A 24,801-nucleotide genomic window follows, 5' to 3' on the forward strand; every position below is an offset into this window, starting at 1 on the left:
GCTCTTTTCGTGCGCCGTTAGAACAAAAAACCAACGCACCGATTTTCATTAGGAAAAAAAAATTGAAATTATCATACAATTTTTTTCAAGTACCTATCTTACATTGAACACTTCAGTGTAAATTTGTATTTTATATTTTTGTAATCATTACAAATTTACTTATTTAAGTAAATTTGCCAATTCGTCATTAAAAAAACAAATTTATTTAATCAACGAATAATTTTACTTTAAACATTTATTTCATACTTATATCAACACATGCCGTTTTTGTGTAAAAATAAGTTAGCAATCTGTACACATCACTGAACACATTAATCATAATATTATAAACACTATATTGACAAAAATAAAAAGATTAAGACTTTTGCTTTGTCTATCCGACAAATTTTTATAAATGTCGTTATTTGTTTTACATAAAAAAAAAACAATTTTAAGGACTAACTAAAACTGATTGTCAACCAAAAATAACATCAATATAACCGTCAGTTTCAAAATATTTTGAATGCTATTACTACAAATGCCACTGGTCAATTCGTCAATCTTATCTTATACCAGATATTAGTACAATACACATAGGAATACGCCATCAATAATGTGTATTCAAGTATAATCATTTAAATTTTCACTCGTTTTACAGACCACAAATCACACCAACCATTGTCAATATTTGTGGTAATGTATGTAATTGGTGTATAGGCATCTGGTCATCACATCTCTGAATCTAAACGATAAGTGATAAATATTACCTATTATTGCTTGGCCTTTTCAACGTGTTGCCGAAACTAGCATTAGTCACACAAATAATAGTATGAATAATAAAAACGTCTTGATAAGTGCCAATATATAAATGTAAACGTATAATATATTGCAGTTCACTGTACAACTTTATAATGACAACAGTTGAAAAGTAACAAGTATCTATTTATTTGAATAAATTATGTTAAATACTTAAATAGAATATAAGTAAAACACAATATTAATATATGATTACATGTTTAATGTAAAACTAAAATAAAACAGTAGGTATATTGTCATGATATTATAATAATACTATAAAGCTAATGATTTTGATCATTCCTTTATATGACTCGCCTGTGATACGTATGGTAAGGTAATAAATCGTTTTCACAGAGTTTTGGGTAATAGATCTAATCATCGTCTAATCATCAAAATGCTAAATATCATACCCTTTTATATTAATTAATACATTTTTATTATTGGACAAATAAATATAAAGTTTTCAGCAAAAAACCAACTGAACTCCTTTGGATAGACAATTAAAGAGGCGATGTAACATTTGATTCAAAATCCTAGCATGAATTGATTTAATTTTCCCATTGTGGTTATTATTTAAAATATTATAACAAATTTGAACGACTTTTACTATCACTATTAGGAAAAAAATTTCACAATCAAACTAAATAAGTATTTGTGTTTTTTCTTAAAATATCATTATTATTAAATTTGAAATATTTTAGTAGATATGTATAAATTTAAGTTTGAATAAGTTGTATTTTAATAAAAATAAATTCATTAATATTTAGAATAATTTTGCTTATCCATTAATCTTGAAATACATTTTTAGATAATTATTTTCCGAGTTTGACGTTTGTATACGGCTTATAGCAGTCAAAATGAATTAATAACCCTACCCCAAAATAGGAAAAATTAAATATTTTCATAATGTTGTCAAACATGTTTAATAATTGTTTTATAAATTGTAAAATGCATGTCAATAGTTCTTGATTTATGAAGTCAGAATTTTGACTATACCGAATATACAGGTTAGGTTACTTTTGGTAACATAAATTATAATATACACGCCTACCACCTGCAATCCAGTAGGCCATATTAAAAAGATTTTTTTTTTTAATTGGTTTGATTTAACACTGGTTTATAAAAATATACATGATTGTTATGTATCATATAATTAATATAATATATTATTTATTTATAAATAACTATACATTGATTAGGATTTAGGAGGTGTCCGGTGGGAAACATACCTATTAGTAAAAACGACGACGGGATTTCTTACGGGAAGTTGAATAGGTTATTCAGACATCGAGAACATAAAAAAATAATTTTATTAAAAGCTTAATGTTAATAATGATACGTTACAAATATTATAATATAAGAAGATGAATTATCCGATTCCTACTGTGTATCATTTCTACCCGTGTCCAATTTAAGCAATGAGAATATTATGATAATGTGTTAGGGGTGTCCCATATAAACGCCATGTTTATGATGGAACCCAATCATAAAGACCCTGTTTAACGATCGAGTGTACATCACGCAGGTGGTAATGTGGTACGACCTTAGGTATCTCCATATTCGTTACTTCTATTTACCTTATACTAGCTGCCGTCGAAATAAATGGTTCTTCCAATCGGTTGTGTGTATATGGCGTATAAATAATGAGTTCTAAATTTAAAAAAAAATCGTTACGAGCAATCAAATTTGAATGGAAAAAATAATTTCAGTATTCATAATATTATAGTACATCTATTATCCACATGGAAAACTCTTATACTCTTAATATAAAGTTGTTAATTGTTTCTTAAGAATACTGTGGAAAGTTTTAAATTGTTTAGTGGCAACTACTAAAACTGATATAATATGTACGATTAGTTTTATGTAGACGTCTCTCATTGGATTGGACATGACCTTGGATTTTGTATATCAAGTTTTTATAGTTTTGTAAATCGATACTCTAGTTAAGAAGAACACTGTTCTATGATATTTTCACGAGTTGTAAATCTACTTAATTATTATCTTAAAATTAATGAATTTTTAAAAACAGTCATAATATTGGTTTAATTAACCAACTTTCTGCTGTATTCAGAACAAGTTTCTGAAGTTATTTATTATTATATTTTCACTCATAATTTTTTTATTTTAGTAATAAAAAATAATATATTAATGATTCTTTCAAAATTTACTACTATATGTTGATAGTTTGTAGTGAAAAATAATTTAAAACCGTGCATATACTATAAAGATATCTTTTGTTTAGTTTGAAAATAGTCATTATGTGAAAAAATAAAGGATTAGATGGGAGGTTGTATGAGGACTTTTTTGTAATAAATAAAATACAATATGTTGATATGATTACTTTTTTATATCACTTATAATTTGTATATATTATATATAATATATATAATATGCACATATATATTTATATTTTTAAATATCTTTGTACAACATAGGCATTCGTAACACATATAAAATTAAATTTCTACATATAATTAGTCTGTAAGTATTTTGACCCGTTTACTCATCTCGAGTATAATTCATTGCTGAATATAATATTATAGATAAAAAGATTGTACAAATTTAACCTAACCTGTAAGTAACAGAAGATAATTGTATTATACTTACATTAATAATATTTTTTGTTTTAAGACATAGGTAATAGGTATATTTAAAAATATCAGAAATGAAAAAACATTACGTCACAAATAAAAAGACAGTCAATTTTAAAAGGCACATGGATATAGATATTGACAGATATAGATACAGATTAAAATGTATATAATATATTTTTATACTTATAAAAAAAGACATTTCGATATCAGCAACGTTGTCATATGTTTAAGGACTAAAATATAATGGTTTGCAGCTAGTCAATCCGAAAACACTGCAAATTCACCGTAACATAAATTTGTCGACCAAATGAAAAACCCGTCAGTTATATCACACTAAAAACTAAAATTAAAATCACAGGTCACCCCCACTTCACAACGGTAATGCGTCCACGTACAATCCACACAAAAATCGTAAGACGGCCGACAATAAAAATGAAAAGTCCCACAATTGGTGTAGACAATCAGTTATTACTCGCATAGGGTATAAATATATATATATATGTATAAATAACCATTTGATAACATATCGACGCATAATAAGCAGAATCGTTCGCATGTTGCTCGTCAGTCAGTTCAATAGCAAGTAAGCCATCTTGTGAAAAAATCATCAAGACTCGCTAAGTGTCTGGTCGAGATGATGGCGAGCGCAACCGACGTGGCCTGGCTGGTTAGCGTTGTGCTATCTCCATTGAGCGGATGTCATTAGGCCACCATTGTTATTGTTGTTGTTAGTGTATGAAGTGGGGGATTTGTTTCAATAAGCCGCAGTGCCGTGATGGTGAGTCATCAGTGGCGCGTGATGGGGATGATGATGATGTGGATGGTGGTGGTTGAGGTCCAGATAATGATGGTGCCCGTGGTCGACCGGCGAAGGTTGCATGGACGACGAACCTGTGTTCATATACCTGAAAACAGATTGAATATGTTGAAAACAACATTGCAATTTCAAACCTATACTGGATTTGGTGTAAGGGCGCCGCCAAAAGGAAAAAGTACACCGGTAAAATATAAAGTGTACGACGGTAGGAGAACTTTTAGGATACTAATGTACAGTAAAACATTAGTTGTAGCAAAATTGAATCTTAAGACTCTTATTTCTCGGTGCATCGATAACGTTAAAGGTGATGTTGTTAAGAAAACTTATTGCCCGAAATTTACCGGGTGGTGTCTTGTGGCAAAGAAAATGAAGAGTCTTAGTAAGATTTTGTTGTGTAGGGCAATTAATAAAGGTACTTCAAAATAATAATAACCGACAATTGTGTATCTGGCCGGTTATGTCTTTGTACGGTACTCGATGTAAACTTACCAATCTGATGCTGCCGGTGGAGTGGGCAACGGCAGAGCCGAAGTGGCCGTCGTATGTAGGATGGACGGTGTCTGAGAGCCTCCGTGGTGGTCGCCGGGGGACACTATGCTGGGTGTGGTGGTCGTGCAACTGTCGGTCACCCTGATGGATCCGCCGGACGAACAGTTGGAATCTTCAGAATCGTAGTTGCCGTCGCTGTCCAGCTTTCCGTTACCGTGCACCTGTCAAGATAATTTCCAGTTGAGTAAACTTAGTGAAGTTAAGTTTCATAACGCCAAAGGTGGTCAAGCAAAGCTCAGTTTAGATATTTCAATAATGCAATAATCACCTTCATGTGCTTCCTAAGCGAACTGGGGTGAGTGTACGACTTATCACAACCAGATATCCTACAGTTGTAAGGTTTGTCCGAAGTGTGTACGTGCGAGTGCTTTTTTCTGTCCGAGCTGTTGGCGAACCTTCGGTCGCATCCTTCGTATTCACATTTAAACGGTTTCTCGCCTGTAAACAAAAAAAAACACAACAATGTTATTACAGTGCATCGAACACGTGACATACACAGTGATCCTAAAGTCACAAAAAAAAAAATTATAAAGAAGAACATGAATAAATAACACGTGAACGCGATCCCGGCGGGTTGGTTGCATTGTATACACAAAATTCACAATGCCTTTTGGAGTAATTCACAACTGAAATCCGGACAAGTATTTTATTGATTTTGTATCGTCGATGGTGGAATTTTTCGGAACCTAATCGGACCCACTAAATTACTCAATATACCTTATATTTTGAAGATAATACACTAAAGAGAAAAAAAAAGGTCATGTAGAATCCTTGGAGATTTTAGGTCGAGACCTTTTTTTTTTTTTGATGGTCAGAGAACGACACGGTTACTTCGGGAGTTTAAGATTCACTTGTGTTACTCGGACGGCCCATAAATCGCGACCATAAGTGGTGTGGGAATGCCTGAAGAACGACCGAGGTCTTTATAGAATATACGAATACGCAACCAAAGGAAGAAAAAAAGGCAAGATTTTTGTGTTTTCCTTCGTTGTGTTATGTGTTTTGTATCTTGACTACGCTATACGAGCATTATGAATGTACAATAGGTGCTATCATTCAAACGGTACAAGATTGACAATTATTACTGCACACATATCGTCCTTGGTCGCGATTATATATTTTTTTCTCTAACTTATGTTTACCACATTGCTGTTGCCCCGCATGGTCAGTTGCAATGGGCGTATAAAGAACTTTTTTCTTCTTCTTATATTTTATTTGAGTCCTCGTCGTGTATATCGTCATTGGTCAGCAGCTATATTATTTAATAACCGTTTATACACACACATCTCGGGCAAGACCTCAGCAGGGGGTTATCTTTAAAACGTCATTTGCATCCGCACATGACCGTTTTCCATGTAATTATCCGGTTTGTTTTTATTGTCGAGGTTTTATTCAAAAACTTGGTAGCACGTGGTAGGTAACCTACCCACAATATTCTGCGACTGCATCAACAGCACACAACCGTAAGTATAATACCCATAATTAATTACCTCAACGGTTACAATATCAAATACTGGCAATGGACCAGCATCGAGATCGGACAAGCCGATACGATAATCGAAAGCTCTCTTATCGGCCAGTCGTCGATTGACAAGCGAGAATATAATATTATAATAACATTATGTTAAGCGATCGAACCTCTAATTGACGCTTAACTTAGCCTGACCTTATTTATTGTCCACGTGGGAACTCGGATGTATGTAACATAATAATATTATACATTATTAATTTTAGACGACGTTAACGCGTTAAACTAGTTTGAGTTTAAGTAATTTTAACCGTACAAAACTTGACCGACGTTTTAGCGTCAGACGTGTCTCCGAGTTACAAAAATCTAGCCGGTTGAAAAGTTAATTCTACTCGATTAAATTTATTGACAGACGACAAAATTACATAGACTAGTCTGTTTAAATTATTTTTTGGTTTTGATGGTTACGTTAAGCTTGTCTTTGGGCCGTTGACGAGTCGTTAAACGTGTATGAAGTGACAGCGGTGGACGCCGGTCGGTTTATTTTGGACTAATACATCTTTATGTGTAATATTTCGGCGGTTGGAAATAATACATTACAAGAATGGGAGTGTAGACCACTCCAAATAAACGATTTAAATAATAAAAACCGCCTACGTTTAACGTTTGGCCAATAAGTATCGGACGACGGCTAATATATATATATAATATCAGTGCACACGAGAGGGAGTAAGAGCGAGAGATACAAGTGGAAGTATGGAAGTGAATATCATATTTAATATTTACTTCTCCCCTAGGCGCCTAAGTCGACGTGGGCTCGTACTTCATCGGTAATAAACGATTAGCGACACGTATAACGGCCGTGTATTTTTTTTAACGACTCCGGAGCGCCTGAATATATATACTTAAATATATCCGAGCTGCCTATACGGTCGCTGCTTATACAAACTATTCCAAGACGAGTGTTTTAACGATTTACATATGTTACGGTACACACATACACACACACATACACACAATGGTCAGGAATGCTATAAAAAAAAATACCTATACCTGTGTGTGTGTGTATAGTCAGTAAAAAGATGAGTATAATAAAAAAATGTTTTTATTTTTTCTATACTCTTCCTCTACTTCTGCGCTCTTTCATAAATTGGGTGGCATTTTCAAGGCCTCTTAATTTTTAATGAGTTATTGGACAAAAAAAACGACCAAACGGGTTTATGACTTATGGATTTGAAGAAATAATAACGAAACCAACATATATAATATTACAATACACAAGTATATACGATTATTATATTATGTCGGGCCCGTAAATGCCATGCCGTAACGTGCGACCCACTCTGTGGTGTGTCGCGATATTCCACTCCATATAGATAATATTATGGCGTACGTTCCATATAATATGCATTTCCTTCTTTATATCAAAGTAATATTATACACAATATAACGTCATCACATTCACAAGCGAGGGCTCAGTTCGAAGTGAAAAAATGTAAATGTATGTTCATAATTAATTGTATTTCCTGTTTGTTTGCAAAAGCCTACAGTACCAGCATCGTTAAGGTCATAACGCGCGTAATCCACATAATATATATATATATATATATATATATATATTGTCAATATTGTACCGACAGTCGTAAGAAAGCGAGGCCACCTCCTAACCGTCGCCTATCGCCGTGGTCCATCTAAAACGATTATTTATTCAAGACCAAACGGTCCTATTGTCATCCCCTGAACCGCATATCAATCGCGGAGGTTGTACATATTGCACATAGGGACACGAATGATATATATATATATATAAGTATATACACAATAGAGTGTTTTAGATCGAAGATTGTTGTATATTTTTCGGAAACACAAGTGTATTGACCCCGTTGCAGCGTCTATTGTTTCAAGATAGAGGCGCCGGTTGACAAAGAAAATATGTATTATTTTAACGATAATTTAATAACGACCAAAATATTTGTGTGCCCAAACCAGAGCAGCTGGACAATGTATATATGCAATGATAATAATAATAATAATACATCTGCCGGACGGAAGCGTCGTCGTCGATGACCAGCGACTCCGAGGATGCGGCGGCGGAGTCGAAGAGCATTATAACGCAGTACACAAAAGATGGCTACTTAATAAAATCCCTATTGAAAATCTATAATACACGGAGAGGACTTTAAGGTGCCGAACGAATCGACAGCAGAAAAAAAAATAAAGAGACAGTATAAACCTACCCGGTGTTAAATTGTAAGGGGGGCCAGCACCTTCACGACGGGGCGTCCATTGTGACCTAACGCGTATGCGCGTTTCGATCATAAATATTGCACACGGGACACATTTTTTTTTGCGCCTTCTTTTCTTCTCTAATTTTTGGTTTCCTAGGAAATTTTCCAAAATGCACGTTACACATCTCTCCTATCGTCCGCCGAGTGTCCTTTATTTCCTCAGGGATTAGACCACACGCAACAACGTTCGATGCTTGTATAGAGACTATAGTGACAACGGAGCAACTGTCGCAGGTATATTTACGGTATCGTCTATATGTTATGATAATATTAATACTCGGAACTGATTTTCCATTATCATAATAATAAAAAAGATAGGAACTACCGGAGCTGCTTCCAATCGAGTGTATAGGAGTGTATGGTGGGGGTGTTATAATTAGTATGAGTTTTTTTTTCACACCTGACCCCTGACGATGGCGGCCGCTGCCTATGTGGAACCCATCTATGTTTTGCCCGGTTCCGTCTATTGTTTAATGCACACAAATAAACGCGCATATCATTTTCCACATCTATATCGGGGTAAAATAATAACAAAAACAACACCAACAACTATAATTACTGATTGATGACTCGGTTCTGTTTGAACAATAATGTTGCGTCTTAAATTACAACGAGTTTTTCCTATTGTCTTTTATCCCAACCACCGCCAGAACGACCTCGAGGACAGGCAACGGTCTCTTTTCCTTTGAAATCGAAACTTCTATTATTATTATTCTTCAAAAAATCCTCCAACGTCGCCCGTGCAGCTTTTCATAATTTATTCAAAGTTCACGGCGATGACGGTAAGTATATTATATACATATTAACAGGTAGGTAGGTATATAATTGTTTATACATGTCTTATAGACGTCATTACTCGCGTTACGCTGTAGATCAAAATCGTACATACAAATATAACGCTATAATATAAACCTAATCGTCGGTGGCAATAAAATATACACGTTTATGAGCGTGTACAATTAATAGGAAGGAAAAAAACACACACAAGCGATGAGGTATCCTTCTTTCCTCATTCGCTTAAACGCACAATGATATTTAATCCATCTAGAGAGAACAGTGCGTGTATGGATGTGTGTAAGTGTATAATATAAAATAATTTATAGCCATCTCGATTCCGGTGGTCCGGCAACAAAACGACACTACAAATCAAATTACAAGTCTACTTGCGGTTTTAATTATACGCGAGACAATTAAAAAATTGTATACAACACGTAATGAATTTACAATATATAATATGAAATGTTTTTGCTTCAAAATGTATGTATGTGTATAAACTATACACTACACAGTACACACATACACGAGGGCATGTATAAATGAATTAAACAACGTCTGGTAGTTTTTTTACGCTCGTATGAATATAATGAGAGTGCCTACTGCATATCCTGAGAACCGTCTTCGGTTCATTATTATTATTATTTTTTTTATATTCTTTCTCAATCATCATCCAACGACAGCACTTATCTTAAGATATCATTATCGCGCGTAGACTTCTAGTAGTTTTTTTTTGTGATCAATACGAGGGGCGGGCGGCAGTGGGGAAGCACATGACAGACCCGAGAGGAGATTATATTATAATATAAAGAGACGTTTTAATAATAAGGGTTATAAACAGAGAATTATTTGTCAGCGCACTACAAAAGGGTTGAGCCGCGCATAAAAGGAACCATAACACAACCTTGAGCAGCATTACCGGTTTACTACGCTGGTGTATTTTTATAAGGATTTCCATTTGTTCACCGTGTAAGGACATTACTCGTATTGTCTGCCGCGCGTCGACCGCGGTCTTATCTCATTGTTACTCGCAATAATACTGTTAACGATTAATTTGTTACAAACAACGTAACGGTTTATGCGCAAAAATGTCTCCAAGTTCAAATCAAAATAATATACTATGTATCATCGTTAACGCGTTCACTATAGCCGTCATATTCATTGTGTTATTGTTGCTCACTGTATCATTAATATAGATGCGCTGTAGTTAGCGTCCCATTATCATAATATTATATGGAATAAACGATGAAAATAAATACGTTGTTTCATTGAATCTGATAAGAATAAGATAACACTAAGATGAGAGTAGAATTTTCCATGGAAAAATAACTAATTGACCCTCAATCGTCACCCCTATTTGGTCTTCCCCTTCAACACCATCGCCGTTCATATGTATTTATAATATAGGGTGGCCCATCCATACCTCTGGACAGTATCTGGTCGAAAGACTTTTCGATTGACCGCAACGGATCGATTATATTAAAGCGTTTATATTTGATAGTCGTTGGAATTTAAATGCGAAAATATCACAATATTGTGCATACACGGTGTTAGAATAATATATGTGTAAGTATATATCTATATCTGTATGCGCTTTGGCGTACAAGGGGAATATCCCATATACTGCAAGGGATATAAGGGACCATTTGTCTTGCATTGTGGCTGGGCCAATGTGCAGCTGCTCGTACGTAGAAAAAATGGATATCGTGCGAGCACACAAACCGAGACAACGACGACGACGACAATAATTTATCATTTTTAGGCGATGATAAAACCGTATATACCGTACCGACACTCGAGGTCCCCCTAAACGGTAGTACGGTGGTGCACGGGACGACAATGGCAATAATATAGAAATGTAACGCACGAAAAGTGATTTCGAATAGATACACACAACAAATCGTCAAACAAACGGTGTCCAAATATTAGCATAGGCCATAGAGCACATGATAACATATAGACAAACTGAGTAATACCTTTGACGAATCCTTTAGGACCGGCTAAACCGATCGTTTATAACAAACCGAACACCGCTTATGCGGTACGTGACGCCACAAGTCAACGTGTATCCCTACCCTTATAATTGCTTTAGCACACACAAGTGAACGTATTTTACATCACGACGCACCTGTTTACACGAGTCAAGACTATTAAAAAGGACCGTTTTTTTAGGTGTACCTGCAATAATTATTACAACAATGCGGGCTCCGTATAAACTTTGTATACATTTCTCGGTATTTTTTTTTTTTAATATCTGAAATCGATTTATTGGCCGAAAAATGTCCTGAATCACTTCGAGTTCATAGAATATACCTTTTTGTCGGCCCTAATCCCCTTCGTTCCATAATAATATCTGGTCGTTGTATCATTAATGCATTTATCCCCCTGGAACGTTATCAGAAGGAAAATCAGAGACCAAACGATACACGATTTGTCTTCATTATTAAAAATAATTGTTAACTTTTAAATGTATACAAATATTTTTATTATAATTTTTAATTAGTCAAATAACTATTTCAAACTACAAGTTCAACACGTTCCATTGGAAAAAATGATTTTTTTTTTTAAATCTAACCGTGTTTATTGAATGTACAACAACAAGCTATCGATCCCCATCTCCGACACTATATAATATTAAATCTATTAATAATAAAAAAACAATACGGATCAGCAATCTTACGCGTACAAAACTAAACGTGGACACGCATTAGTTATGCAAATTCAACCAGGCTCCGGGTACACTCGCGCATACTAACAATATTGTGTGGTGTGTATATAGGTATATAAAAAATAATTTTATAGATTTATAATTCATATAATATAATATTATACATATAGGTATATCTATATATTATCATATATACAGCGCTGGATATATCATAACTTCCAAAAAGTTAATCGGGCAGACCGTCCGGCAGACGCGGAACATTGATTGATGATGTTGTTATTACTGTCATAACACGATAGGGATATCGATTTAAGCCGATGATAATATGTCATGTTAATTAAACGGTTGACGGCCCGTCGGTCTGTCTGTCGGATTATTTTTAATAACAATACGTTACAAGCACTAGTGCAGAGTACACCAGAGGCCAATGCATGCACACGATCGTATCGAGAGCGGCCAGACGTACCGAAAATATAAATGCCCATAAGAAACAATATTAACGTGGCTGCTCCGTACGAGCAGAGACTTTAACGGTGGCCCCCACGCTTCTTCACGGCAGAGTATGTGTTGTAGATAATATTATAGTGTACACGGGGCGAAGGCGCTCGAGACGATTAACTCAGGTCGGCGCATCTTATTTTTTTTTTTATAGGGCGTGAAAAACGACCTTAAGTCGATTCGGAAAAAATCACATTTATCGTTGTTTGCTTTTTTTTTGCATCCTCAGACAATCATAAAGACGTCCGCCGAGCTGGACGACAAATATTATTGCGGATCGATAAACATCTTTTCTCGCAGCTCGGTCGACAATGGATCCCTCCACACAACTCGCGGTGTATAAATATTAATATATATATATATATATATATATATATCAATAATAATCATATTATTATAATGTACAATCTGCTCGTACCGCGATCGTTTCCCCCTCGTTACGATTTTGCACTGGTAAAAAAAATATATGATTACCATATACACAAACGCGCATATTACATTGTAAAGCAAGCCCCCGGTTAACATTCCTGCGGGATTCATTACACCCTTGTCATCCTGACAGCGAATCTGATCGAAAAATCCGGTCAATTATCCCCGGAGCCATCGTTTTTCAGTCCCTTTTTATTTATTTACTTATTTTTTTTTTTTTACCGCCATCGAGATCGTCAATCACCTTTTTGGCGACCGCCGTCAATTCGGCAACTGAGCCTATAATAATATTGTACACTATTGCCTAACCTCCTATATTATATTCGCACACGACTCATTCAACTCAGGTACATGATAATAGCAATATTTGTTTGTATTATTGTATATATTCATGCCTAGGGTTTTTGGTCATAATCGAACAAGGAAAACGGACACCACGTGATGTGAGACACTGTCTCCTACGCGATTGAGCCGAACGTGTATTGAAAACGATCCGAGTAAAGAAACGTCCAAGAAAAAGAAAAAAAATCACTAGTCCACAACTGATTGACAGAACAATGACGGCGTCATTTTGTACATGTATATAAATATGTACTGCGCGTCCAATAATAAATAACTTATGTTAATAATAATCAATCTGTGAATAGCGTGGCGAGGAAGTGCGGATTGCTGTACATCATACTACACCACTGCGGTAGATCAGTAGATGATGTCTTCTACATACAGAGTGTATCACGTTGCCCTGTCAAACCTATAATATGCACAATATTTCTACACGTGACATATAGACAATTCCAGACTTATAATTATAATGGGTTCAATGAGGCGGCTTTCGGAGATTAAGTTCAAAATATATATATATATATATATCATCAGTTGACGAGGTGACTCTGCATCAACAAGATAGACAGCTTCTGTCATGGGAATGTCCAGCTTTGTTTGAAATTCCCCTAAACTAGACCAACTTTTTCTATGTAACTTTTAAAAAGACACCTAAACTCAATCTATTTCGATGACCGCGGTTACTACATTATGACTCACAAACAAAGTATATTGATAATATTTGATTAAATTGTCAAAATTCTTTTGGAACGGACCTGTATAATTTTACACACCCTGCTCTGGACACTCCGTGTGTGTGCCTGTAATAATAATAACATTATATAAATTCGTGACGACCGTTTAAAACGAAAAACCGGTCTGTCGCAGTTGTTAAATGAGCAATCGATAGAAAATTACAGGCCTTTACAACTTAATTATATATATATAAACTGTTTTCAAAATCAGTTTGCCGGCGTTTTAATCACAATTTGCGTGGGTCTTGAAAAGACGTTTTAGAAGCCACTGCGACCCCCTCGCGCATTGGATATATTGTTATTATACAACGTGACAAGACCAGACGACATGTGCCGTCGCCGCCGCCACCCGAACCGTAGTCAAAAAGAAGAGAGAGAGAAACAGAGCAAAAGCGAGGGTGAAGTTCAAAAAACATATTATACACTCTAGGCAAACGCGCAAAACGGAACGGTCGAAAAATTGAAAAATATATATTTTTTTTTACAAAAAGTATATAGTTAACCGTATAACATGTACATGGTTACAACACCATCGGCCATCGTGCATATGATGTGTATTGTGTGTTACTCAATGAACTGTTGTCCATGCCAGCGAACGGGGAACGTGCGTAGGCGTTCACGGATGTCGTTAACGATGCGATATTCGCCAACACGACGGTATATTATAATATTATTATATATTATGTGTGCTTGTTATATATACCTATACATATAAATATACTACACCACAGTATACACACGTGGTGTTCTGATCTCGTAAAATAAATAAAAACACATAGGAAGGAAAAAAAGCAGGACCGGGGTAAAGGAGAGAATGTTCTGAGGTTATTTACGACTGGCCCATTGTGCGAATCATCCGGCGGAGTGGTTGCCATGTATACGATAAAATTGTCAATGTCTACTGTAGCTACTATACTACTACTACTGATGCTAAACTGCATCGTATTGAACATTTTCGAAACGCCCATAAATTATTACCACACGGCCGGCCCAGTGTAAATATCATAATCATAAAAACGTCACGCAGATTATTCGTACCGATAAGTCGGGCAAATAAACGTACACGCGATATTTGTTGATGCAATACACAACATCGTCATATTATTATTATTGTTATGCGCTTGTGCCGGTCGCAGATGGTCTGGAAAAATTGAAAGAAAAATCAATTACTGATTTTAAGTATGGAATTAAATAGAGTAAAATATTGATTTTTATCATTCAAGTAATCGACAGTGAAAATTCCAACAATAATTCTCATAACTCGCCAATAACGCAATAATAAAATGTTTAATTAGCATTACTCTTTTTCGGTAACCGTCGTTCGATTGAACAAACCATACTCGAGAGATTGTAATTATTATTTCTATTCCACGATAGGAGACACTTTAATAACATTATTATATAATCTCTCTCGCACACACACACTTGCGTTTTTGTATTATTATCGACCCAACTACATAGGCGGGTAGGATTTATATGGTCGGAAAAGGGACAACACAAAACTTACATCAAATTAATATTTTATACAAAACAACGACCGGCGCGGTGTTTGCCCGTGACAGCATTTGATGGTTTCCTGTTGGGAGTCCTTTCCGCGCATCTTTTCCATTCCGGACGCGCATTGTCCGAACAGTTTTTGTTGGACACATTAAGGCGCGTTTGGGGCCACCGCATTGTTCTCCTGTAGGTCTCCGCCCCGCTCTAATTGTATAATTACACACAACAATATGATAATAATCGTTTAAAGAAGGAAGGGACGCCACCCCGCCGCTCGGGGGCTTTCGTTCAATGTTATTTTTATGTTCAGTCACGGCGATTACCTTTTTGCCGTTAATTAACTTAAAATCCAGCCCAAGCTGTTATTACACCCACCGGCGACGGACCCGGAAACTTTTAACAGCTCGGAGAACGAACGTGATAAGCCTCGGACAAACGAACAGTTTTCGGACCGAGTACACGAGCGATTCCGGTTTTTTTCCTTAAAACACATGCCAAACTTTTTGAGCGATCGCTACTGAACAAAACACACACGTGTGGATGTGTTAAGGCAAATTTGAGAAACATATCTTGTCTGAAACATTTTTTTTCACCAGATAAAAATCGCGTTTTGAGATTTTTTAACTTGTATAAAACGGTTCATATTTTGTTTGCAGTAAAAATATCGGAGAAGTTCGTTAAGGCGTAAATTATGTTTAGGCTAGATTAGATCTAGAAACAACCTGAGGGATAAACTTGTGGAATATATAATATAAATGCATGAAAAACCACAATTTATACCACAAAATTACACGCTTTATAGTATATTGTAAAGTTTGTGGTGAATAGCTTCTTTTTTTTTATATATTTTATATTTTATTATTAACATAGTTGCGGGGCTGAGTAGGTATAGTATTTTTTTTATCGCTGCTTGGTTCATGCGAGATAATTTATTGGTTTCGGTTAAACGATAAAAATATGTGGTCGAGGTTATACACGGTCGCGAACTGATCTTGAGTTAACCATTAGGCAACGCGAGCTCTAATTTACAAAACGTTCTCTGTACATTGTCATAATTTTCGATAAATACAGTACATGCGATAAGTTAGATGCTATGCCTATTAGTTAATCCGGCTATGGTCGTGAACGAAGGAATCTAAACAATCAGGATAAGTACGCTTTCAACTTGTCCACCGACCACAGTCAAGACTTATACACGAAGGAAAGAAAAATCCAGTCCATTAAAATACAAGTGTTTATAGGTGTGTATGAAAATGTACAGTGTTTTTTTTTAATAATAATAATCATTTTGACGGTGATTTGTTATTTATTATGGAACAGTTATTTCGTTCGAAAAAGAAAAATGTGAAGAAAAAAATCATTACCGTTTAATTTATAATTCGAAGCAACCGGTTTTTGACAAATATGATATACCGGTTACAAAGGTATTTCTTTTTTTTTTTAAGTAAAAAATTATAAACAACATTTTTTTATATTTTTTTAATTCTTAACACGATGTTTTTTTTTCTTTGTAATTCCGGGTACTTATAATCGAAAAACGTATAATAGAAAAATTAACTTTGTTTTTATTTTTTTGGTGAGGGAAAAATTACATCCAGAAGCTTTTTTCTACTGCTATTGTACCTACCCCCATTACCCTGCTGGAGAGAAGTAAATAACTGCGAACAATTCAAATAAATATCAAGACGAGGTGGAGATCTGGACAGGGCGGGGTGGGGCGGGGCGAGAGGAGGGAAAGAGGGGAATGCTGCCCCCGAGAAGATAAAATAATAACAGCAATAAAAACAGAATAAAACTCGACACGCAACGACAATAATGTCCGGCCATTACGTTGTCACCGTTGAACCGTAACAAGTGCAGCGCCGTGTAAAATAATATAATATGGAAAAACTTCTCGTGTGCACTTGTTCTTATATCATTTTCTAAAATCTCGTTTTGGCTCCTGTTACACACACACACACAGATACATACCGTGAAATATGTAAATGCTGCCGGTTGACACGTGCATAATTAATTTCCACCGTGAAAAACCGTGCGCGCAATGACGACGGTGGTCAAAAAAAAGTCTGTAAATATTATAAAAAAAAAAAAAACCAAAAGACGTTTTGAAGACGACAAATGACCGTCGAGGAATTTCAAGTGTCCAATATAACGGCACACGCATTACCGGACCGACCGAATAAAATGAACTTAAATAATATTGTTTGCCGATGATTAAGCGACTGCATTTAAAACAATCAAATTTATGTAAAATATTGTTTTGATCTCTGTCAATGTGCGTCAGATTGATGGATTATTATGTATGTTTCCAAATCGACAACTGTTGTTGGGCACTTGTGTTTAGTGCAAATGAAGAAGTATTAATATTATATTACATAGGTACCCAACTGGCAACTAAGTATGTATGTACGATGAGGCGTTTTGTTTTTTTTTTCGTTTGTTTGTTTTCAATATCAACGCCCACCTCTGGTGATATACCGGCGCGGATGTAGTTTTTTTTTTTTTGGTGAATTAACAATAAGTCTCCGTCGAGTTCGAAAAAAAAAATACAATTTCAAACAGACAAAGGGCAATAAAAAATAACATATACACGGGCCCATATACATACATTATAAACATCTATTTCGGATCCGTCATAAGTTAACTGGCCGCGCGCATACCGTAGAGTCATGCTCGGGGATTGCCGTATAAGTTTATATATGAATTTTTTTTTTTTTTTACCGATAATTAATTACGCGGTCATCCATCCCCTCACCGGTCCTTCGCACATACTATTATTATTATTATGTAGGTTCAAAAATATTATTCTATCCGTGAAGACTACGGTATAGTACCTCTCCTTCACTGTCTTCGTCCTCTATCTCTCTCCTCTTAACTGGGTTTGCTCGTATACCGTGTATACGAGTGGAGTGTCGGCCGCGCATAAATCATCCAACCGATCCAGGACTCGAGTGCTGGCGGTGGTGAACAGCACCGGCAGCATACACGGTGCACGCACGCAATAGTTATTTATCGCATTCGGTCTTTACACACTGTGCATCGTCTCCTATCACGGCCGTGCATACCCCTCTCCCGCACACACTTTACCCCTCATGCCGACCCAATTGGGTTTATATATATGTATTCAGAAGCGCAACGAATATCTTAAAAAAAAATCATATGTATACTATATTTTCTGTAGGTATATCTCCAAGTACGAATAGGGTGGATATCTTTGGCAATCGACAGCTTTTGGCAAACAAGCGTTAAAAGTGTATCTCCATTATCGCAATGTCACTTTATAGAAGGGGAAAGTATCAGCCAACTTTTTTTAGCCATGACATATTCCGCCAGTGCTGCTCAGTACAGGGACAGTGAAAATTCAACTGTATCACCTTACAAAATAATTTGTAGCTTTTAACAAGATATTTTACAGGAACAATCATTGTAGCGGATTATTTATATAAAATATACATGCACACAAACAATCGACCAGGAATTGTTTCAAATAAAAAATTCTTTCACCAAGTTCAAATTTCAACACACAAATGTTCTCCGACAGTAACCCTGAGTTGAGCGACGGTCAAGAGTCAAGACGAGAATTCCAAACCCTTCACGTCGGTTTCTATTTATCGTCACGTTTCTTCAATATGCCAATATCGATGAACGCCTGGTCAGTCACGACTCGATTCTTCAACGAGTGTCAGTAGATCTTATATGTGGGCCGAATAACGGCAATACAGACTGTTCGATCTTAAAAGCTCACACACAATATTTTGACTGTTTTAATAGATCAAATAAACCGCACTGTCTTGCGGTATCGACAATTTGGGCCACGTGTATTTAATATACACTGTACTGTGTACAGGTATTTTGTAAGTCGAGATCCGACAAGTGTCGTGTGTACGATTTGTTGATCGTCGTCTGGGTTATTGGTGACATGTCGAAATTCTTGTTACAAACACTACAATAACTGTTGCTAGCGTAGGAGGCGGGGACGCGGTTTTTGCGGGTAAATCGCCTAAGCCGCTGCTATGCAGAGACGTTATTCAATGGGCCCTTTTGCCGCGTGTGTAACATAAGCTGTATAATCTTCATTGTGTGTATTGAGAAGTAAGCGTACCTACTCGAAAAAAAAAAAAATCTCGCCGTAAAGAATACGCATACAACGTAAATAGAAAAAAAAATACAAGCGGAAAGCAAAATAAAAAATACACAGCCCAGGGTAATGCATATATCTGTACATAATATTGTATTAGCCGCAGATTACGCCGTTTTGATTTATTTACCTGGTATTATGTTACACTCGCACACACTTTATATTATTGTCCGACTTCCGTCGTTTTATGTATATAATAATAATAAAAACAGAAACGTTTTTTTTTTGTTACTTCGCTATTATTATTATTGGTACTTAGTTTTTTTTTTCTTTCATAAACATATAATAAGAGGGCGGATAATGCGCCTACTCCTCCTCCTCCTCCACCGCAAACTCTGGGTCATAATATTATTTCCGTCTGAAATCCGAATTATACGCTAATTTTGCGGTGAAAAAAAACGTCAGACGGATCGCCGAGCGCGCAACTAAATGCGTTGAGACGTTGCGGTCCCAACACGTGCGACCGGTGGGCTAATAAAATACATACTATTATACCTAAATGCCCAGTTCACCGGGTAGTTAGGTGCTGATCGTATAGAAACGGATAGGCCCGTTCGATGTGTCAGATTCGCCATCATTATAAGAGCATCCTGCAGTTTTACAACGGCAACATACAGTTAGTCGTTGATCAGCTCAGAATTTTATTCGCTTCACAAAATATTATATAATTACAAGTTTACATTTTTACTTATAATGTAGTGCCTTCATTTTAAGTACAAACTGCAAAGCATTTGGTTAACGATTCCATACTTATGTAGTTTTTTTTTTTGGACAAACTCTCAATGTTTCACAGAGTAACTGACGGGTTTTAATACTAAACATACTATTATGTTAAGTGTATTACAATAATTAGTGCATTTTTTTCTTCGGGTGTTAAACGATATACTTTAAAAACATGCCTACAACCTATCAGCTACATTGCTACATGTTACACAGCATTATTAGCAGTACCTACTACATACGTAGCATATTATTAGAGTATGCTACATAATAGTATTATACCGCCAGGATTTCATCATTTCTCCCTATTTACTAATAATGTTGTGTGTACGCATTATGATATTGTGTTTACATAATTATTAATAATAATCATTGCCACGTATTGCACAAAAGAGAATACTTATAAAATCGAGTACACATTGAATAAACAATTCCCTTGAGCTCAACGCCCTATTGGACCTCACGCGGGGGCGCAATACCAACGTGAATTTATTGCCTCGTTTTAACGCCTTGTTGATTTAGCATCGTCAAACGGTTTTTTTATTACCGCAGCACGATGATCATGTATATAAAGATTTTTTTTTAAATACAATTGCGTCAAGTCGCGTCAATATACCATATATATATATATACCATATATCTTCCAGACATCACAATGTGCAAAAACAGTATAATAATAATATTTAACACTATTTATAGTGCCCCGGTTGTATTTTAAGTTCTGTGCAAATGTAAACTTATACAATTACTAGTGGCATGCATCCATTATAATAAATACCCTAGGGTAACCGCTTTTACCGCTCCAATGCAACTACTCCCCTTCCACATTGCACGACTCAGTGTAAGCCCAAAAGACCTTGAATGAAAATCTAGATAATGTGTACAGATCACTTAAAACGCGAGTCGGTAATTATTAACCCTACGAATCGTGTTCAGCATGCGATACGAACAAAGATAGCGGGCGCTGGTTGCTCCTGTTATGGTGTCATTTGTATTATTATACATAAAAAAATACACGGTTGTCGTGTAACATTATCATTATCGTACATACGTTTAATTAAAATATATTAGGATTGATCATGGTACATAAAAAAATAATTATAATAATAATCGCAGCTGTTTCGATTAAATACATTTACACCGAAAATAACTTTTGACACGACGATAAAGGGATTTAACCGGAGACGAGTCAATAACGACCACACCGGGACGTGTTTGTCGAATTACACAGACTTAAATACCTATGTTTTTCTGGTGTACACTGTATGATGTATAGTATCGACGAGATGATCGATAACAAGAGGTCTATAAGCGACGAACCACCCGCGAGCAATCGACGGTGTTAACCAAACAACAAACATCTGCTGCCGGCGACACTTCCAAAAACAAGTCGCCCAGACGGGACGCGCGTGTTTGTTTATCCTCGTGATAGGCTCGTGCCACCTACAAGAAGCAACGACAGCAGCTAACACAACAATACGGGACAAAATAAAAGTCACAATTATTACATCGTTTCCACCCCCTCGAAAAAACAACCCGTTCGACCACCCGAAACCGGCAAACCAAGGTGTACATGACAAGTAATTCTGAATTGCATTAATTAAAAAAAGACCCCGAACTCATCCCATCCTATGGTTATGCACGCAAGATCAATAATTTAGGGGTTGCACGGTAATATTAATACAAATTTTTTTGTATTATTTGCACTATGACACTTCCATATACATACACACTACACGCTTACAAATGGCTTGTCGCGGGTATTCTAATTGACCTTAACAGTCTAGGACACATACACTTTGTGTTATATAGGTGATAGACAGTCGGCACGTCCCCGGTTGTTGCGCCAAGTCCTTCGGTAATAATTGTTGTAAGATGTGTACAATCTTGCCAACGCGCGTTTTCCGTTTCCTTACCGATCGGTATTTATTAAGAAATAATAAAAACTCGTTTACCATCACACTGGTCGGCGGCCGTTTAAGTCGAGCACGCCCATCGTCGCCTTGGGAGTATTTGCCACCGACGATCAGGGAAAAACATACACCTAACTCGAGGAGTCAAGTCAGAAGCGCGTTTGAGTATCGTCCGGGCGCGTGCTTGTGCCCCAGGGCTATATAATAATAGTATGTTATTAACCGCCTATAATATAACCCTCGACGCGCTCGAAATTAATAATAATGTTATTATTATTATTATTATACGCCTTCTTATGTTTTCCTCGAGGCTGGAATTAATCTAATTGCCCGGTGATGTATCGTTTCGAGCTGCCTTTATATAGCACCTATTACTAACCGCGGTCTACCTGAGAGACGCGGGACCGATGGGTAACGCCTACGGCAGGACCGGGCGTTTTTAAATTTCAATTAAACACCGTCTTTTGCCGGCCACCGCGGAAAAACCTGCCCCACGGCCCCACGGCTACAGGTGTTTATCGGTGAAATTATATAAATGAGCTCTCTAACGAAATCCCTGAAAAGCGCCGTCGGCAGGCAGTCCATTCATCCGGCAAAGTCCATCAACAGACACTCTTACCCCGTGGATCTCACGGCCGTCTCTGGTGTGTGTCAACGACCCATTGAAGAAGTCCGCGCACATAATACACACTGTCTCGCGTTTATTCAGTTCTCGGAACACTGTCCGGCCGAAGGGTTAACCGTATTTTAACAACTCTTTCTTGTCCGGCGACCGACTGTCTGCAGATTCACCGCGAGTGCCGCGGGTTGTCAAATATCGCATAGAACAAATATACGCATCTCCCGTGTACTAGGACCTTAACGTTATTGTATTTATTATTTTTAATGCACCCGGCAGCGGTTAGGTCCGAAAACCCACAAAGAAGCCGCCGCCGTCGCCACCGCCACCGCTCTGGTAGGTATATAATGCGCGAATAATAAAAATATTCATCGGAACGGAAAAAGAACATATTATTATGTATTATTAATATTATACATACTTGGGAATCGACGGTCACTTGGCACTTCATTGTACCCGAGGCCGGGGCGTGTGAAGCCTCCTCTTGACTGCCCCGCAAGTATACCTACATGTATTTTAACAGCGGCACACACAAAAGGCGGATTTACTATATTATTCATACTACTTCACCGCGACAACGGTAGCGGCCGTGAGCCCGGTGTCGGGTATACAACACAACACCACAGTCGGGTAAATATTTACAGGAAATCCCCTAGATTTCTTTATATTTTTCTTCTCCCCAAATTTTGAGTACCGCACGGCTAATGACCACGGAAGACGTGAATGGGGTGTATGTGTGTGTGTGTGTGTATATGTGTTTTGGTATAACTAATAAAAAAAAATGTTAAAAGGAAACTTAGTAGGCACCATCGTCAGATCTTGGAACGTCGCGTCGTTTGAACGCTACTTAATTGCCCTCTTTGCCGTTAAGTTTCACAAAAAGTAAAATAAAATAACTATAATTTACTTTATTTATTATTTATAAAAAACCCAGAGACTGATTATAGCTCACGAATAAGTGTCGCTGGCGGTTGTTTTGTTTTGAATATAGCCATGACTGTAGCAGGGGAACAAACGATGAGTATAAAATATATTATAATAATTTAAAATTGTTTTCATAAATCTTTTGAAATAAAATGCAAATATGTTAACTCTGTTAAACATTAATTTTTATTGAAATCATAAAATTAATACATTTATGTAAACGTTAACCAAGGTCAACCATGGCAATTTAAAGAAAACATAAACTACATTAAACCTTTTACATTAAACATTACTTTTTGGCGGCGAGAGTTAATGGTGTAAAAAAAAAATAAAGAAATAAGTTTACCGGTTTTCTATTATATGTTACTGGAACCATCAATGAAAACCTATTGGACGTATCTTCATTTCCATTTGAGTTTAAACAATTTTAATACTTGAAGAATTAGGTGTATTAAAAAACGCTATAAGTAAATATTATAAATATATAGATGTGTCGAAAACCGACCATACCTTTAAAATTTAAATTATTACTATTTTTAATGCATTTTCCCCACAAAATGTGTTGCCCGTGTACAAGCGAATGATATGAATTTATGACCATTGTCGACTAGTTGTTGTTGTCATTTCTTATGTCATTGTTACTATTATCGAAAGCATTTTAGTTCATTAACCTGTACACGTAGCGACCGTGACGAAATCCGCAAGACGTCGAGATGCGCGAAATCGACATTCGCAACAACACACGTTTTTTTTTTGCATAGAACGCCGTCAATTTAACCAAAACTGCCTACACATTACTACAACAACGATATACCACACGACAGTTGCCGTCGTATTATATATTTTACAATATATAATAACGTATATAAGGTAGGTACGCACACACATTGTAAAATCTGCCAAACTATTGTCGATGGCGTGTGTTTGTACATGACAAGCTGGCGGTAAGTCCGATTAAAATATAATGAAACTGTAGATTTAAAACGCTGGCTTTTCAACGAATTCGGTGAAGCCGACAAAATGGCCTGGAGCGGGAGGGGGACGACGACGAC

General features: G+C 36.3%; 1 protein-coding gene across 1 annotated transcript in view; it reads right to left on the minus strand.

Moving 5' to 3' along the window:
• Positions 1-3,203: 3,203 nt before the first annotated feature.
• LOC126833410 (zinc finger protein ZIC 4-like) overlaps positions 3,204-24,801 on the minus strand; it is a 32,075-nt gene continuing 10,477 nt past the window's right edge. The window contains exons 2-4 of the mRNA XM_050564734.1: positions 5,006-5,175; positions 4,678-4,898; positions 3,204-4,276 (exon numbers count right to left, since the gene is read on the minus strand). Of these exons, the coding sequence (XP_050420691.1) occupies positions 4,126-4,276; positions 4,678-4,898; positions 5,006-5,175 (542 nt within the window). The 3' untranslated portion in view covers positions 3,204-4,125. The remainder of the gene's footprint in view (positions 4,277-4,677; positions 4,899-5,005; positions 5,176-24,801) is intronic.

Source organism: Adelges cooleyi, unplaced genomic scaffold (genome assembly GCF_023614345.1).
Source record: "Adelges cooleyi isolate 19-005CV unplaced genomic scaffold, UGA_ACOO_1.1 ACOO_flye_CR_arks_rails_tigmint_CR_PRNA_2, whole genome shotgun sequence".
Taxonomy (NCBI): Eukaryota; Metazoa; Arthropoda; class Insecta; order Hemiptera; family Adelgidae; genus Adelges; species Adelges cooleyi.